The 16,443-nt window shown below is 31.1% G+C and overlaps 3 protein-coding genes across 7 annotated transcripts; 1 reads left to right on the plus strand and 2 right to left on the minus strand.

Moving 5' to 3' along the window:
- Window positions 1-108: 108 nt before the first annotated feature.
- On the minus strand, window positions 109-3,201 carry LOC105432912 (U3 small nucleolar RNA-associated protein 6 homolog). Its single transcript, XM_011647915.3, has 9 exons — window positions 3,067-3,201; window positions 2,864-2,990; window positions 2,636-2,776; window positions 2,364-2,554; window positions 2,045-2,284; window positions 1,595-1,961; window positions 1,226-1,357; window positions 987-1,158; window positions 109-835 (listed from the first exon to the last, which is right to left on the minus strand). Exons 1-9 carry the CDS (start codon window positions 3,156-3,158, stop codon window positions 507-509), a joined length of 1,791 nt encoding a protein of 596 aa, XP_011646217.2. The 5' UTR covers window positions 3,159-3,201; the 3' UTR covers window positions 109-506.
- LOC105432911 (uncharacterized) lies at window positions 3,084-5,794 on the plus strand. 3 transcript variants are annotated; one of them, XM_089082677.1, is made up of 3 exons: window positions 3,084-3,213; window positions 4,148-4,931; window positions 5,187-5,794. In XM_089082677.1, exons 2-3 carry the CDS (start codon window positions 4,163-4,165, stop codon window positions 5,690-5,692), a joined length of 1,275 nt encoding a protein of 424 aa, XP_088938803.1. In that variant the 5' UTR covers window positions 3,084-3,213; window positions 4,148-4,162; the 3' UTR covers window positions 5,693-5,794. The 3 variants fall into 3 exon arrangements, with proteins under 3 accessions (XP_088938803.1, XP_025075563.2, XP_088938802.1); XM_025219778.2 differs by lacking the exon at window positions 3,084-3,213 and adding an exon at window positions 3,395-3,527; XM_089082676.1 differs by lacking the exon at window positions 3,084-3,213 and adding an exon at window positions 3,446-3,559.
- Window positions 5,795-8,964: 3,170 nt separating this feature from the next.
- On the minus strand, window positions 8,965-16,291 carry LOC105432909 (Myb-interacting protein 120). 3 transcript variants are annotated; one of them, XM_011647913.3, is made up of 13 exons: window positions 15,027-16,291; window positions 14,318-14,709; window positions 13,924-14,244; window positions 13,621-13,839; window positions 13,329-13,538; window positions 13,116-13,232; window positions 12,901-13,038; window positions 12,466-12,711; window positions 12,072-12,262; window positions 11,428-11,671; window positions 10,945-11,141; window positions 10,346-10,532; window positions 8,965-9,209 (listed from the first exon to the last, which is right to left on the minus strand). In XM_011647913.3, the coding sequence occupies exons 2-12, from the start codon at window positions 14,696-14,698 to the stop codon at window positions 10,349-10,351; spliced, it is 2,448 nt and encodes an 815-aa protein (XP_011646215.2). In that variant the 5' UTR covers window positions 14,699-14,709; window positions 15,027-16,291; the 3' UTR covers window positions 8,965-9,209; window positions 10,346-10,348. The 3 variants fall into 3 exon arrangements, with proteins under 3 accessions (XP_011646215.2, XP_011646214.2, XP_011646213.2); XM_011647912.3 differs by lacking the exon at window positions 8,965-9,209 and having other exon boundaries at window positions 10,225-10,532; window positions 15,889-16,291; XM_011647911.3 differs by lacking the exon at window positions 8,965-9,209 and having other exon boundaries at window positions 10,225-10,532.
- Between the last annotated feature and the right edge of the window lie 152 nt (window positions 16,292-16,443).

Here is a 16,443-nt window from a genome sequence, read left to right on the forward strand (position 1 = left end):
AATCGTGAATTTCGATTAAAATTACGCCTATGCTGTTTATTCTTCGAGAAGCAGAGAAACGTCTTAAATATAACTGAAATAAGAGGAGTGAGAATTACAAAGATAATCTCATTTTAAATCTTCATTATATATTTTCGCAGTCATTCGGTGTATTGCATTATATCATTCTGTAAATTTATATAAATTTTTAGAACGTCTAATTTTAGATCTTGAAAATACATTCATTCAATATCTTTTGATATTCAAATAATATAAAAAATCATAAGTCATGCAAACACTGCTTGTTTTGCAGAAAATTATTTCTTTGCATAGTCGACAAAACGTGCCTTAATTCAAGTATATTTTGTTGTTCCTTTCAAAATTAGTAAAATATTAAACATAAAATGTTGAATGAACATACTGTCATCGAAATATTTGAAATGTATATTCTAAACATTTATCAAAACTCTATTAATTACAAATAAACCAGCATATACACAATACCCAATTGCTGCTTATGATCGATATCATTGTATAGCATCAGGTTTCGCTACAATTAGATTATAATCCTCTATGAAAGAATTTACCAAGCTTGGATCTAACATTTTGACTGCACGTTCGTGAATGCTATTGACATTCTTCGGGTCTCCGTGCTTCATCTCGAACTTCATATAATCTAACCAGACAGATGTATTGTTAGTCCCAAACTGCGGAATCGCCATGTCATAAAGTTGTCGCATATATTCCAGTGAAATCTCCGGTTGTACGAGTTCCAGCATGACTATCTTTTTGTAGAATTCTAATGTGGTAGGTGGTTGCAGGCAGAGACTGTACGTTTCGCGAGCCACATCAATGCCTGGGATAAAAGCAATCGAGCATAAACAGATAAATATCACAGAGAAAGAGATTCATTAAATCGATAATAGAAACATAAACGCTTAATCTTGATAATTAATGAAAAGTAAAAGAAAAAACAAAATAAACTGTGATGATATTAATCCAACTACCTTTCGTTAAGACAAGCCATTCTAGCCATTCAAACTTAATATCTTTAGCGATCAGCGGATATTTTAGAGCTGCTTGGAAGCTTTCTTCGACTTCGTCCGAACCTTTTATCTGGGCATGCAAGATCCGCAGTTTCCACAAGGGTAACGCTTTTTCCCCCAGTAATTGCGTCAACTGATTGACAGAATAATTTAATATCGACAAGACCAAACATACCTTAATGATTTATAAAGTTTATCACCTTCGGATATAAAGCGTACGCTTTTTTCTCCTGGCCACATCGTAACAAATAATTGAGCCGCATATGCCAAATATCGGTCGCTTCTTTCAGCGTACTCTCGTCGTTTTCCTTGTCGACATTCAACAAATCGATCTATGGAATTCAAAAGTTTTTATATATTAAAGAGAAAGACAAGAACATAAACAAAAAGCTATTGATTTAAAGCATTTTTCAAATTAAAAGATTCTGATCAAATAAGTATTTTAATTAAAACAAATAAATATTGATAAAATAAATGTATATAATAAAAATTATTTATATAGAAGGAAATAATATATCTACAATTTTGTTCATAACTGATAACAAGATAAAATATTGCTGAGTACAAACCCAAGATAAGTAATATTTCTCATTTAATTTTTTCGCTTGATGAGCCTGTATCAAAGCAGTCTTCAAGAGTTTTTTGAAATTCGGCAATGATTCTAAATGATTGTTGATCTCCAATAAGCAATCTATATAAAGCGACCACATCTCTTCAGTTTTGATTTTTTTCAAAGCCATTTGGTAGATTTCGTTACAAGATGCGATGCGATCTTTTAATGAAGTTTGCTTGACATTCTCCACTTCCATCGGGATGTCACTGAGACCTGGCTGTACCAATCCTTGCAATTTACGACGCGCCATGATGTCCCATATTAAGGGTTCGTGAGTACACTCCAATATTAAGGATTCGTGAGTATACTCCTGAATCATATCACTACAATTACAGATTAAATGTTTTTAATTTTGACTTTACTTTGAAGACGTGCGATTATGATACTAACACATATATCTATATACCAAATGATTTTTTTCTGCAGTCTGTCGGTATCTTTATATTTCTTTGTGATATTGAACAACTCTATGATAAACTTAATATCCTTGATATATTCAAAAGCCTGTCGATATATAAAATATGCTGCTTCCAATGCAGCTGGCATCTCGCTGTCGTTCATCACTGCTGATGCAGAGTTGTCTCTATGGCTCTCAGTATCATTAAAATTATTAGAAGTTATGGTTAAGTGATCATTTAGTTCAAGTCTAAGAAAAATAATATAGGTGTTTTTATTAAATAATTAAAATTAAAAGAAATTTATCAAAACGTACACTTTGCACTTACTTGAAGGCATCAATGTAAAGTAATTGAGAATCAGGATGAATTTTTAAGCCTCTAAAGAGATATTGTCGTGCACTCTGTTTATTATTATTCTCTTCTAATTCCCAGCATGCTGCTATATGCCAACATTTCGGCTTATCTCTGTGCACCTGCAGCATCCTGCTTAACATATCGGTGACATTGCTATGAAAATGCTAACAAACGATAATTGGATTAATTATACAAATACAGCATATGATGACAGACACATATTTACTTATTATTATATTACTTACCATATGCTTACAGAATTTCATATAGGCAATCCAAAACCTAATATCATCTTGAAATTTAGATATTGCTTCTTTGTATAAGTTATTCATCTTATTAACTATGGCAAAATCAATGTCTGTTTTTTTCTGAGTAATACCATATTTCTAAAACACAAAATAAAATATTAGAAAGTTTATAGAATATATTTAAGGTCCAGACACAAGAAAGAAATACAGAAAAAAAATACTTACATCCTTTCGTTGCTTGATCAACTTCAGCAAATCCATTTCATACTGTATATATCGAAGATAATCCTCCTTACACTTTGTATATCGTTGAATTTTGTATTCGTATTCCTTGAATTTTTCAGCAATGTTCCTGAAAAATGTAATAATGAACGTTAGTACTCGTGGATTTGGAGTTGAGGCATGATCTAGGCCCGCATTCGACTCACTGAATCTCATTTCCATCAAAGAGCTTGAGCTTCTCCATCTGCTCCAACACGGGGATCATTTCCTGGCACCGTTTCTCCACGAATTCCGCCATTTTTCGAGAGGAAAGTGATTCAATTCGAACACAGCATGTAGAATAGAAAATATTCGTGAGTAAACACGTTCCTCATTTACAGAGCATGTCAAGTGTACGTCAAAAATGTATTTGTATTAAATGTCAACAATCGCGTTCGGCCTCGAGCAAGACCGAAAGTACGCGTTTCTGATTGTACCAATCAGATTGGTCTCAAACATTGATGAACCAATCGTTTTTCGAACGTGGCTCACCTCGCGGCAAAGTCAATTCACAGTTCCATCTTCAAAATACATAAAATTCCCTATATTAAAGATCTTTTGGTTTCCTAACCTCCAAATTGTGCTCCACGTGAAAAGATACGTACTGTAAATACTCCGTTGAGAATTGGTGAATAAAAGTTTGATTAATTTTGAAAACAAGTATGAATTTCTTTTTATACGAAGACAAGATGTCTTATGAAGATGTTTTATGAAATTTTCTTTTTATAAAATAACTTTATATTTATTCAATTTTATGTTACTTAAAATAATATTCGTTAATATCGTGAGACTCGAAAGGAATTCTATAGTCAAAACATTAATTTAAGAGATTTTAAAGAGTTTGGATTATTTAGAACTTTATATACATTATATACATTAATATTACAAAAATTCAAGTATTAAAGTATATATTTCAAAAATTGAATCAATAAATTCAAGGGAAAGATTCAGATTTCTAATAGTTCTTTAGTAAATCTAAGACTCAATTATGCTAACAATATTTTGGCTTTAATCGAAATTTTTAATGTGTTATAGCAAAACTAAAACAAAATCTAAAGTATTTTGATTTGCACTAATCTTAATAAGATAAATTAAAGTACTTTAAATGTTACTTCAAGTAAGTTCACTTTTGCTTTGATGCAACAAATTAAAAATTTTAAGTTTCGCTTAAATCCAAAATAACATTGGTACAACTGTGCCTAAACAAATAAAGAATTTTCAAATCATTACATTTCTCTACTGTTTCAGTACTCACAAGAAAAGATGACCAGATTTGCACGAGCAAAAGGTTCCAAAGCGTCGAATGAGAGATTACCGAATGAGGCTACGCCATGGCATATAATGAAACAGCAGTTGGAGGAGAACAAAAATAAAACACCCTTAGAGAAGAAAAAGTCAGCAAAAGAATTATTAAAAAATCAAGAAGCATTTAATAGTAATACTGAAAACACTCAAGAGTGGGCAGAATTTGAAGATAATAGATCTAACAATAAGTCTAAAAGAAAGAAACATGAGAATCCAAAAACAAATAAAAATATTACAAAAAATTTGGAAAATGATATATTGTTGGAAAATATAGAAAAATCGCAAAAGACAAAAGATGCAAAAATTAAAACAAACAACAAAAAGCAACAAATAATAGATAAAACGACTAAATTCTCTAACAAAAAGGAACAAGATATTGATAATTCAAATTCGACATCCATTGAACAAGAATCAAATATTTCACAAAATGCACATTCGAATTATATGATAATGAGCAAACGACAGAAACGAAATCAAAAAAGGAAGTTAGAAATGTCCAAAGATGGATCCAAAAGATTCAAAAAGGATACATCATGCAAAGGTAACAGTACAAGAGAGGAAAGAATAAAAAAAAAAGGAGAATATAAAAGAAGAAAACCAGACGCTGGCGTCACAAAAATAATAATCAACGGTATGGAAATCGAAATTGTCATGTATGACGGATTTCCTGTGAAAAAGGAAGATGCAGACAGATTAACGGAACTTAAACAGAAAATGATAATGAAAGGTAAATGTGAACAATTATATTATATACAACAAAATTTTTATTTCTTATTATTTTTTAAGAATCGGCAAAATCTAAAGGGATTATTAAGAATTTTCGTTGAATTTAAAAAAGATTACTTTGATTTTTTTTTTACCTTTTAAATATGAAAATTGAGAAATTTATTTAAGAATTTAAATTTCAAATTCCATAGATTCACTGCGCATGATAAAGCAATATTTAATTTTAAAGTATAATATTTATATCTATATTACTCAGGTATACCAAAATCCGAAGTGGATATGGCAATGAAGCTGGAGAGACGCAGAGCCGAGAAAACCTTAGCACGTGTCAGAAAATTCGTTTGCTTTAACTGTCGCAAGTCTGGACACAATCTATCAGATTGTCCTGAGCTTGATCGCAGTGAAGCCTGCACAGGCATCTGTTTCAAGTGTGGATCGACTGAGCATACTCATTTCGAGTGCAAAGTTAACAAGGATTCTAATTATAGATATGCCAAATGTTTCATCTGCCGTGAGCAAGGTCATATCGCTATGCAGTGCCCCGATAATCCTAAAGGCGTTTATCCTCACGGAGGTTGTTGTAAAATTTGCGGAGCCGTGACACACTTAAAAAAGGATTGTCCTGATTTAGTGAATGCCAAGGAAGAGAGCACTATTACGGTAGAGAAAATGGATGATTCTGCTCTGGAATCTTTGCAGGAAGATAAAAAGGAGAAAAACGAGACCAGTAAACCATCTAAAAATAAAATTGTTAAATTTTAGGCGATGTGCTTTATATATTTATGACCTTGTAATATATCTCATATTATCACCTGGATTTTCTAAAAGAAGAATATAAATTTAAAATTTTGTTTTTTACAAAAATTTGTCACCTTCTATTTCAAGTTTTTATTTCAATTTTTCATGTTTTAAGTAATTAACACATTACAGAGACTATGACTATATAATTATCTTTTAATTACAAATTGTCAGTAAGATTAAATAGTTGTAAACATAAATTATAAACATATAAAGTATACATGTAATCATAATATATAATTAATATTATATATTTTTAAACAAACTTCTTTGAGCTAAATCTTATTTCAGATGTCTCGATTTTTTAAAAAAATTTTCTTATTGATAATAACTATACATCTTATACGTTGCAAGAGATGTTTGAAATATTTACAAAAAGAATGTAACAAATTGCATATTAATATTATTTATTATCAACTATTTATTTTTTGAAATGCGATAATACAATTGAAATCATTCAGAGATAACATCATATGACCCATTAAAAATCTATATTTTAGTCTGTATTTTATCCATCTGTATTTTAGTCAACGTTCTTTATCTTATAATCTTGAAGTACTAAGATTTCTTTATTATATACACTTATATTACGGAAAGCATTATTTATCGTGAATATTATACAGCATAAAAATTACTTATACCAAAGCACAATTTCTGTTATTATAGACAGATATAATCGAAAAGCATCGATGGCACTGAAAAATATTATAACTATTCAAACAATTTTATACATAACTTTATACATAATATGTTATAATTCATTATAATATATTTTAATGTTGTCTAATAGTTATCGCAAATCCAATAATACAATTTATGTAATTTTCTATTTTATTTTTATTATATACGATAAATAGAAAGCAATAAATAAAAAGCAAGAAACTAGGCTAAATATACGTGCTCAATACAATTACAAGATGAATAACAATAATATAAAATCACATAAATAAAAAATATCATAAATCTCATAAATATATTAATAAAACAAAAATAAAAAAATATCAAGAATAAAAGATTATTATACAAAAAATTCTGAAAAAATATAAGTCTGTAGTTATAATATTTTTCGTACTATTGATTTGTGATAACATCAAATAAAACTTAATAGAACAGCAAAAGAAATTAAGATAATATATATATATATATATATACACACACACACACACACACACACACACACACACACACACACACACACACACACGTGTTGTTCATGGCATATCATGTGCAATTAAAAATATCTTACTCCTCAACTTGATATTTCCAGAATTAACACTTTGCAAACTGCACTATATTGTTACATTACAGTAATAATTCAAATTTAAAATATCGAACATAGATTGCAATAAGTTAATATTTTTTTATATAAATATCAACCGTCAAAAGATAAAAAGAAAAAGAAAACAAAGAGAATACACGGATCGTTTCTTAAGTAGATGAATTTCATGGAGCACAATTTAAACAAAAATATACATTGTGAAACAAGCAAGAAAAGTTCCTTTGATGTGAAGTGTACATTTTAATCGTAAATGCATATAAATATTTTTATATAAATTGTAACTTTATTTTTTCAATCGTAGTGTTTTAATTTGAAAAATATACACATACACACACACGTGGTGTGTGTGTGTGTGTGTGTGTGTGTGTGTATGTATAATACAGAATGCTTCAAATATAACAAATTTTCTTTTGTAATCAAAATGATTGAGCTGTTGATAATCTAAGTTATAAACTATTAAGAACTAAGGATGAATTAAACTTTAATAGTATAAATAAATAATGAAATTCTTCAATATATATTATAATATCAAATATTTATGAAAGAATTCTATTTGATGCATATGTTATTAAAAAATCTAATATCCACAATTAAATAAAGTGCATTTTGTAAATAATATATACTCTTTAATATGGAATCAGGGTTAGCTGAAAAAAATCCAGTGAGTGGAAAAAACTATAATAAATTTTAGATTTTATCAGACTTTCTCTAATGAAATAAACTGGCAAAAATTATATAAGCAGTTAATATATATATATATATTATATATATTTTTTAAATATATTTATGCAAAAAATATTTTTGTTTCAATTAAATCTTTACTCATCATTGGTTAAAAAAAAAATAAAATAAACCAATAGTAACAAAATATTATAAAAATTTGTTTAAATTCAAATTAATATATAAAACACATTTTAAATGAATATTTTAAAACAAACTTTAAATTTTATTAATTTGTATACTAAATTTTATACTAAAATTTAATTAGAAAAACTACTACTGAATTAAAAATTTTTATCAGTATTGATTTGGTTCGTATTTATCATTCAATATCTTGTAATAAAAGTTTAATTTATTTGTTACGTCAATTCCTAATGTATTACAGATTTTATTTTGAATAAAGCCTAAATTGGAAAACATTCAATTGACATTGAATTTACTGGACAGTTATATAAGTTTTATATACAATATTAATGAAATCTGCAGAGAAATTATCATTTTTACATAATGCTTTCCATTATGTTCTGACATTCATATTTTTAGCTTTTTTAGAAAAGAATGATTGTGGAATGATTTAGCCTCTGCTTGAAAGAATATAATAGTAAAAAAATCAAGTGATAATTCTGTTGCATAATTTCATGCAGTTTCTGGTTTTTTGGACAATTTTGTACTGTGAATTTTTATATTGTAAATGCATCACATAAGTTAATAGATATAACAGCTTCAGAAAATTGCTTTTCTAAAACATTTTTGTATTCCAATTCTTTATTATTTATCAATGTTACTCACAATTTAGCACTACTAGTACTACTACGCATACATTTTTATGTACAGAATTAGGATTATACGGCACTTCAAGTCAGAGTTGTGTTATAGATTTCAAGATTATATCTACATGAATTGTTTACGTGCAGTCTTGTCTACGTAATATTTTCATAGTCTTTTTTTTTTATGTACCTGTAGACAACTATATAAACTAAACTTGTAAATTGTATGTATCTATATATACAATAAAAAATTATATATAAATTATATATATATATAAAATTATATAACAGTTAATATACATATACATATATATACATATCTAAGTACATATACATATATATACATATATACATATATATATCTGTGAGTACTGATCATAATGCATTTTTTAAAAAAAGTAAAGAATTGCATAAAATTTTCGTTTTTATGATATATTGATAGATACCAACGAAGTTAAAAATAACCAGAGTAATCAGAGAACAACTTTATTCAACTTTCGTAGCATTGTAACGAGTTATTATAAATTAAATTTCTAGTTCATAAATTTTGAAATATAAACAGGAATATTTAACACAAAAAATGTTTCCAATTCAATTTTGCACAATAGCCATAGATTATTCGTCGTTTACATAGATGACATCATATACATTGTTTGTTGCCTACACATAGATGTAGATTATTATAATTTAAATGCACAACTCTACCTCAAGCTACCTGTAAATTAAAATATCAATCAAAATATTTTCTATTTATTTTACTGTTTTTAATTAAAAAAAGATCCGTTTTTTCCGGAAAATATCAATTTTTATCACTAACATGGATTTTATCCAAAATTTGTACCACAAAAAATGTGGAATTTTGTTAATCCCGTATGGAATTATAGAAGGAAAGGAAAATCCTACAAGAGCTGAAGTCGCAGTTGTTGTATCATATATTAGTAACGTTAATATTAATATTATTACTATGGTAATAATGTTAATATTATTATGTTTTCTATATTTTTTAAATATACAAATCACTTTTATATATGTCTATTATTATTAGTTGAGATACATGCTGTAACAACTGTGATTTAAACTATTATAGGCACTTCTTTTCTATGATTAAATAAATTGTAAAAGAAGCTACATAAGAAATAAGATAATTATAAGTTTCATTGCGGAAACTTTTTTTATTAACTATAACTATTTTAATTTTAGCATTTAATATATATTATTTCGCAAATATAACGACTTATTTCTAAAAATATACGAAATGCAATTGATAAATTGACAATAAATTCGCGAAATGCTTTATCGTCTTTCTTTGAACACCGCATAAATTTATTAAATGCTAATGACGATCAAGCAGTTGAACTGTGAGGTGATCGCTTCTTATTTATTAATGTGTGACATACTACCTTTAAAAAATGTTCCAAATAAAAAATATTCATTTACCAATAAATCAATAGCAAATCTTTTGCTTTGCTTGAAATTGAAAAACTGAAGTACTTGAAAAGTACTCATTTTTAGAAAAAAAGCATTTATCATTTTAAATGGATGCAAATTATAATGATATTAATACCATTTTTCGTTCGATCAAAAATTGAGGAAAACAATTTGCTCATTTTTAGCCCATCATTCCCATATATCACTCGGAAACAAATTCATGTATAGAGTTATTCGTCATAGACTCTCTCAAAGGCGCTTAAAGGGGACAACTTGGTGAATTTGAAAAATTCCAACTTGCATCTTGTATAATATATAACGTCTTTGGTATAGCAACACACATTATATTATCTTTATTTATATTCATTTTTTTATAATGATTAATGACAAATAAAAATAGCAATGCGAATATCGCAAATGCACCTGCTAAGTAGCTTCAGCTTTGTGCGCTGACTCGATGATCTCCTTTAAACATCGACCAAATTCCTCGATGATAAGACGTTGGGACGTTTCATCGTCGAACATATTACGTTCTGCTTCATCGGCTTGCGCCATTAAACATTGGCATGTCATCTCTACTACTTTTTCCGTCAGAAAATTAAACGGTTGTCTGTAATAAATAAAAAAAATGTAATACGTATATAAAATTAAAAAATCTTGTATTGCTTGATCTATTCTTTAAAATCTATTTTTTAATGTTCCTAATCGTTTATGCTGCAGCTCTATAGAACTATCTCTATGCCAGAAAAATTGCAATCTTTTACTTTTGGCATCATAATTCAATGTACTTACAATGTATTTACAATGAGAAAATTTAATTATAATTATATATATATATGTATATATAATCATATATCATATATCAAATCATATATCAAAATTTATATATATATATATATATATATATATATATATATATATATAAGCATTAATGTTTTGATATATCAATGCGATATATCTAGATTTTAAAAAATAATTTTAAGAGATTTTTATATGTTTAAGAAATATTTTTTTGTACAAACCTTGTACCAGTATTAGATGTTGCAGGAGGTCTGAAAGCCATTTCGGACAATTGTAGCTGCGCTTTATTTAAACTAAGTTGAGTTGTTTTAACTTCGGCTGCTTCCGCCAAATCTTTTAGTGATTTCTTCTGTAGTATTGGATCCACAATGTTGCGACAACCTATACACTTACAATTTCCAGAGCATGGGATTTTTGCCTGAAAACACAAAGTTAAATTTTTTATATTTATAAGTGGGTACATTAAAAATGTTACTCAATATTATAATTAAAATCCTTAAGTAAATTATGCTTTGAATATTTTATTAAATAATTACTAAATGCATTAATGCTTTATTAAATGCATTATTTCTGAAGAAGAAACATATATAGAGTAGTGAAGAGATAAGAAATTAACTGTTTTTGTTCAGCATTTTCATCAAGAAAGCATTTTCTATCAAGAAAAAATATTACAAATTTGTTGATATGTACATAATTCGAAATACCTCGTAACATTCGCAATAATTCTTAAGGCAACCACTACGTTTACAATTACAGCCTTTATTGTGTCTCCTTATATCTTCGCCAGTCTCACGGCCTTTCCCAATTTTAGGCCGAAAGGCGTTAGGATTGCGCTCCAAACAGGATTTAATCGCGCGTTGTCGTTCCTCTTCGTTTCCAAGATTGTTCGAGCAATTGTTGCAATTGCACATGTGACAAAATTCACCGTTCGCAAAGCAATCGCAATAACTACAATATATAAATTTTTATTTAGATTTTATCTAAATAATATAAATTACATCTAGATTGTTATATAAGAAATTTATTTAAAGTTTTAATTTTTCTATAATATTCTACATTTACTTCAATTAAATTTACTCAAATTTTCATTACTTTTCGTAAAGAACATATATCTTAATGAATTTTCTTAAAAAAATGTTTCTGTCAATTACACCACACGACAAATAACAAAAGAAAGTAAAAATCCAAAGCCTACTATATAAAAGACTTTACAAATTATTTACAAATTGATTTTAATTAATTAAATAAAAATATTCATTGTGAAAACGTTTTCTTGTTCAAAAATATTAAAATGATTTCAATTCATAAATTTTTTAGATGCTATAGAATTTTTTAATGAAATGCTTACAGCTTAAGACACTGTGATTTCGTGCAGTTGCACGGCTTTCTTGGCCTGATTCCGTTCGGTTCTACAGTACTGTAAACTCCTCTTTGTGAATTCTTCCCTTCAATCACGCACAGAGTTGCTGTAGAACTTTGCGAACTTCCCAAGAGACCTGGTGCTGTTTGGAGGGACTTCAACTTTACTTCATCTGTTGACTGCGGCAGAATAACAATATTTTATATAATATAAAATTTTATAGTTTAAGAAAATGAAACGTTCCCAAAAAATTTATATGACAATAAATATTTTCGATATTTTCTCGATATTTTCTCAGAATTTCATATCGTTTAATCTTATTCTTGAATTAAATATTAATGTCTAAAAAGAATGCACAAGATCAAAGATATAAAAATCGAACCTGTTGTTGAATCAATTGAGCAGGTAGAACAACGATGTTCCCAACATTCGGAGTGGTTGACAAAACTGCTTGTCCCGACGCTAACTGACTCAATGCTGATGCGGGAATTGCCACTGCACTCTTCGACTGACCGCCAACAGCAGCCGCAGTCGCTGTCGGTATAAGCAATTTTTGACTACTAGTTGTCAGCGTTGCCTTCGGGGCAACGGTCCGCAAAGATTGACTTCCGGTATTCAGCGGTACAACCTAATTGAAAAAAACACTTGTCATGTTAGATAACATCTGAAATACTGTAAACTAATGCGTCTCATTAATTTTAATATTTTTTCAATTCTCGAGATGAATAATAAGAAAATACACACATATGATTATCTTTTTCTCGATCTTTTACTCACAGAGAAGCACAGGTGATGAGATTAATGAGTTTTTATATACCTTTACGATTTGTTGTTGATTTCCTATTTTCTGACCGATACCTACAGTCTGAAGTGTCGTGTTAGCCTTCGATTTGCCTACGGTAACGACATTAGTAGATCCTGTTGAAGGAGTACTAACTAATCTCACATATTGCACCTAAAAAAATGGCACAAATATAACAGACATACATATCCGCGATTAATCAACTATGAATGAATTATAAAATAACATACTTGTCTTCCGGACATCTGAATTTGATGAACTTGATTTGATCCAGTCACAATATTCTGGTTGGCAGGTATTCTAATGACCTGTCCACTTCCAAGTACATTACCAGGTTTCAAAGAACTCTAAAGAATTTTTGCGTATGATTTTATTAGGAAAGGATTTAAAAGAAAATTGAAAATTTTGAATTATTTTGATAATTCCTAATTAACTCTTCCAACCTGTCTAATGATCACTTTCGGATTTTGTTGTACAGTTGACTTGGTCGAGACAAATGTTGGCTGTTGATTTGTCGTTGTCGAAGATTTAGCTTGAATAGTCATAGGTGCAGGAAGAATTTTTGTTGGTGATTTTACAGTATTTGTTGGTACTATGGTCACCTTTGATGGTTGAGATGTCGAAGATTGTAACAACTTGTTCAATATCATACCCTGTGAAAAAAAGAATGAATATGTAACAATTATCGTTTATACGATAGTTTTTAATGTATTGATATTTTAACTCAAGACATACCTGCTTCGGAGAAGACGATGGTAAAATATGTTGTTTATTGGTAGACAGTATGCCCATTTGTGTCAATGTTATATTTTTCGTAGGGCTGCCGTAAGTAGAACTATTATTAATAAATTTAATTCCCTGAGTCGATTGATTCTCGCTTTGCGAGGTCGTGATGAGAACCTGTTGAGTCCCAGATTGTGATTGATTACCCGTTAATATCATTTTCGTATATACCTGTAGAATATATTATTAAAAATATATGTTATGGAGCTCATTCTCTTTCTCTCATGAAAATACACACAAGTATCCATATCTTACATTACGTCCTTGTGAAACGTTCTGTGTCGTTCGTTTCAGCGGTGGCTGCGAAATCTTAACGTTCTGCATATTACTGATTGTGATGTTCCCAGAGGCATTAGTTGTTGCAATGGACTTGGTGGGCTGAGTGGCTCTCAACTGTACAACACTTCCATCTGCAGATTTGCCAGTAATTAGAGTCTGAGCTAAAGACTGTAATTGTTCGGCCGAAGCCGTCGGTGGGTGCGATATCTTCAGTATTTGGCTAGTGCCCTGTCCACTTGCAGGCGACACTATCATAATCGACTGACTTTGTGTGGTCTGGCAGAGATTTGGTTTCATCTGGAAAAAGAGCAAATCATGAACGAGATGTTCCATATAAACGATGCGCTGAAATTGCAATTAGAAATATTACCTGAACCGCCGACACAGGTACTCTCTGCAATGTGGGCTTCGTTTGGAACACAATATTCTGGCTATTCTGATTGGCCATTGTGTAAACATGCTCAGCCTGTACTTGCTCGGAAATTTCAGTCATCTCCACATCAGGTACTATCGTTTCAGTCTCAATATTCCGCTCGAGTACTATCCGGTCGTCGTCTGTCATAACACTTTCTGGATTTATACACTCCAACTCTGCTTGAATATTTGCAAAGTCATCAAAATCATTCGATGTATATTGCTCGCCACTATGAGATAAGCTCAGTGCACTGAGATCGCCATCTCCTAACGTACGCGAATCTAAAGCCAGAGGCTCCACTAGAGCTCTCGCATTTTGTCCTTTATTAGTGGACATGACGATAATACCTGGACAGAATATTAATTATTGAATGATAATCCAACAATATTAAACTTAAGAAATACAACATTTGTTTATATGATTTCATTTCTTTTTTGATTGTATAAAAAAAAAACTATTACTAAAAGGTGAGATAAAATGAGCAGTCAAAACAAAAAATTATTTTTCATTAAACTTTAACTTGCATATTTTTTATGTATTATTTAAAAATTTGTAGAGATTAATTCTTAAATGATAAAAAAAATTTATCATAAAGTTACGTGAAAAATGTTGACTAATGTTACTGAGATAAATATAATTAATTAAACAATGATGACATACGCACATGTGTACACGATCGTCAAAGAGACAAAAAAAAGAGTCCAAACATTTATTTCACTTTACCACAAAAACAGAATTTTGTTTACTTATTCAAACGCACGATCTATCGACGGCTTCGATCATTTGTAATCTAATCGCCACGATTTCGCCACGATTTCGTCACTCGCTGTCAACGTGGTCAACAATCAAGCATTCGCTCGAAACCACGGGGAGTGATTTTAAATCCGACGGAGTTGCGCCTTTTGAAAAATCGCGGGACAATCGTCGATCGTGTTTCACCCGAATGAAATTTACCGCGAGCGCGATTCGAATACGTTGAACGCGGGGACACGGATTCGAACGCGCCGGACAAGAAGGAAAGATCGACGAGGGCAGGGAAAGGAAAGGGAGGAAAAAAAAAGGAAAATAAACGGAGTTCCTCGCGCGAAGCCGTCGTGGAACATCAGCGCCATGACTTCACGGCGATACGCGCCATTTTTGCGAGGCGGATTTTCGAGCGCGCACGCGACAATTCGCTCGTGGGCGGCGTGACGGCGCCAGTCCGACGGGTTGTCCGCGCCACGACGCGTGACACGGCGACGGGCGGAACGTCGCAGAGGCTGTCGCGCGCGACGGCGCGAAGCTAAAACGGCGCGCGACCTAACCTCAAACGGAGTTTCCGCGATCGGCAGAGAGCGACGTGGGAAAGGGGGAGGGGAAGGGGACGAGCGGCCACCGAGCCGAGGGTCGAATCGAGGGAAATCACGGACCGTGATCCGCGACGCGGCACGATCCCGTCCGTCGGCTGATATCCCGGACGGCGGACGTCCCGAGGAAGCGGCGCAGAATCAGCGTCGCGCGTATCCCGTCGTCCGGTAAACACGTACCTGCGCGTTCCTTCGATAACTCGAATTGTTCAAAATCACGCGCCCACCATTGCTGGCCCACAGTGCATCACTGTCGCGAGTGTGAAAATTGCGGCTGGGGAAAAGCGAGCGTTCCGCGCGATAACGCAGCCGTCCGGGCCGAACGGGCGGTACGAGAGACAGCGAGATGGATATTATCGCGTGCAACGGGCGCGGACGGGACGCGAACACGGTTTCACGCACTTCGCGAGCAGTCGCGACATTTCTCGCGCTTACGCGGGCGAAGATTGAACGGGTCGGTAATTGACGAACTGCTAATGAGACGGGTAACTCCTCTATCCGTGTCGAGGGCAGCGCTGTGGCGCCGCCAGCGGGAACACGAAGAATCACGGATGATACGTGGCAGTCCAATATGTATAATTTTTAATGTAATTTATCACAAAAATAAAGTATTATAACGTAAATATTATTTCATATACATATAGTTTTTATATAATCTAATGTAAATATTATTTTATATGCATACAGTCTTTACATAATGTAATATAAATAAAAATGTGAAACTACTATGTTAAT

This window comes from Pogonomyrmex barbatus, unplaced genomic scaffold (assembly GCF_055798465.1).
Source record: "Pogonomyrmex barbatus isolate J1 unplaced genomic scaffold, ASM5579846v1 scaffold6, whole genome shotgun sequence".
In the NCBI taxonomy this organism is placed as follows: Eukaryota; Metazoa; Arthropoda; class Insecta; order Hymenoptera; family Formicidae; genus Pogonomyrmex; species Pogonomyrmex barbatus.

Coding starts and splice junctions, on each gene's coding strand:
- LOC105432912 (XM_011647915.3), bottom strand. CDS start 3,158: ATGGCGGAATTCGTGGAGAAACGGTGCCAGGAAATGATCCCCGTGTTG. Junction 2,991..3,066: donor TTTGATGGAAATGAGATTCA/GTGAGTCGAATG, acceptor TACATTTTTCAG/GAACATTGCTGAAAAATTCA. Junction 2,555..2,635: donor TGAAATTCTGTAAGCATATG/GTAAGTAATATA, acceptor ATCGTTTGTTAG/CATTTTCATAGCAATGTCAC.
- LOC105432911 (XM_089082677.1), top strand. CDS start 4,163: ATGACCAGATTTGCACGAGCAAAAGGTTCCAAAGCGTCGAATGAGAGA. Junction 4,932..5,186: donor ACAGAAAATGATAATGAAAG/GTAAATGTGAAC, acceptor TATATTACTCAG/GTATACCAAAATCCGAAGTG.
- LOC105432909 (XM_011647913.3), bottom strand. CDS start 14,698: ATGTCCACTAATAAAGGACAAAATGCGAGAGCTCTAGTGGAGCCTCTG. Junction 13,840..13,923: donor ACGTTTCACAAGGACGTAAT/GTAAGATATGGA, acceptor TATATTCTACAG/GTATATACGAAAATGATATT. Junction 11,672..12,071: donor AAATCACAGTGTCTTAAGCT/GTAAGCATTTCA, acceptor TATATATTGTAG/TTATTGCGATTGCTTTGCGA.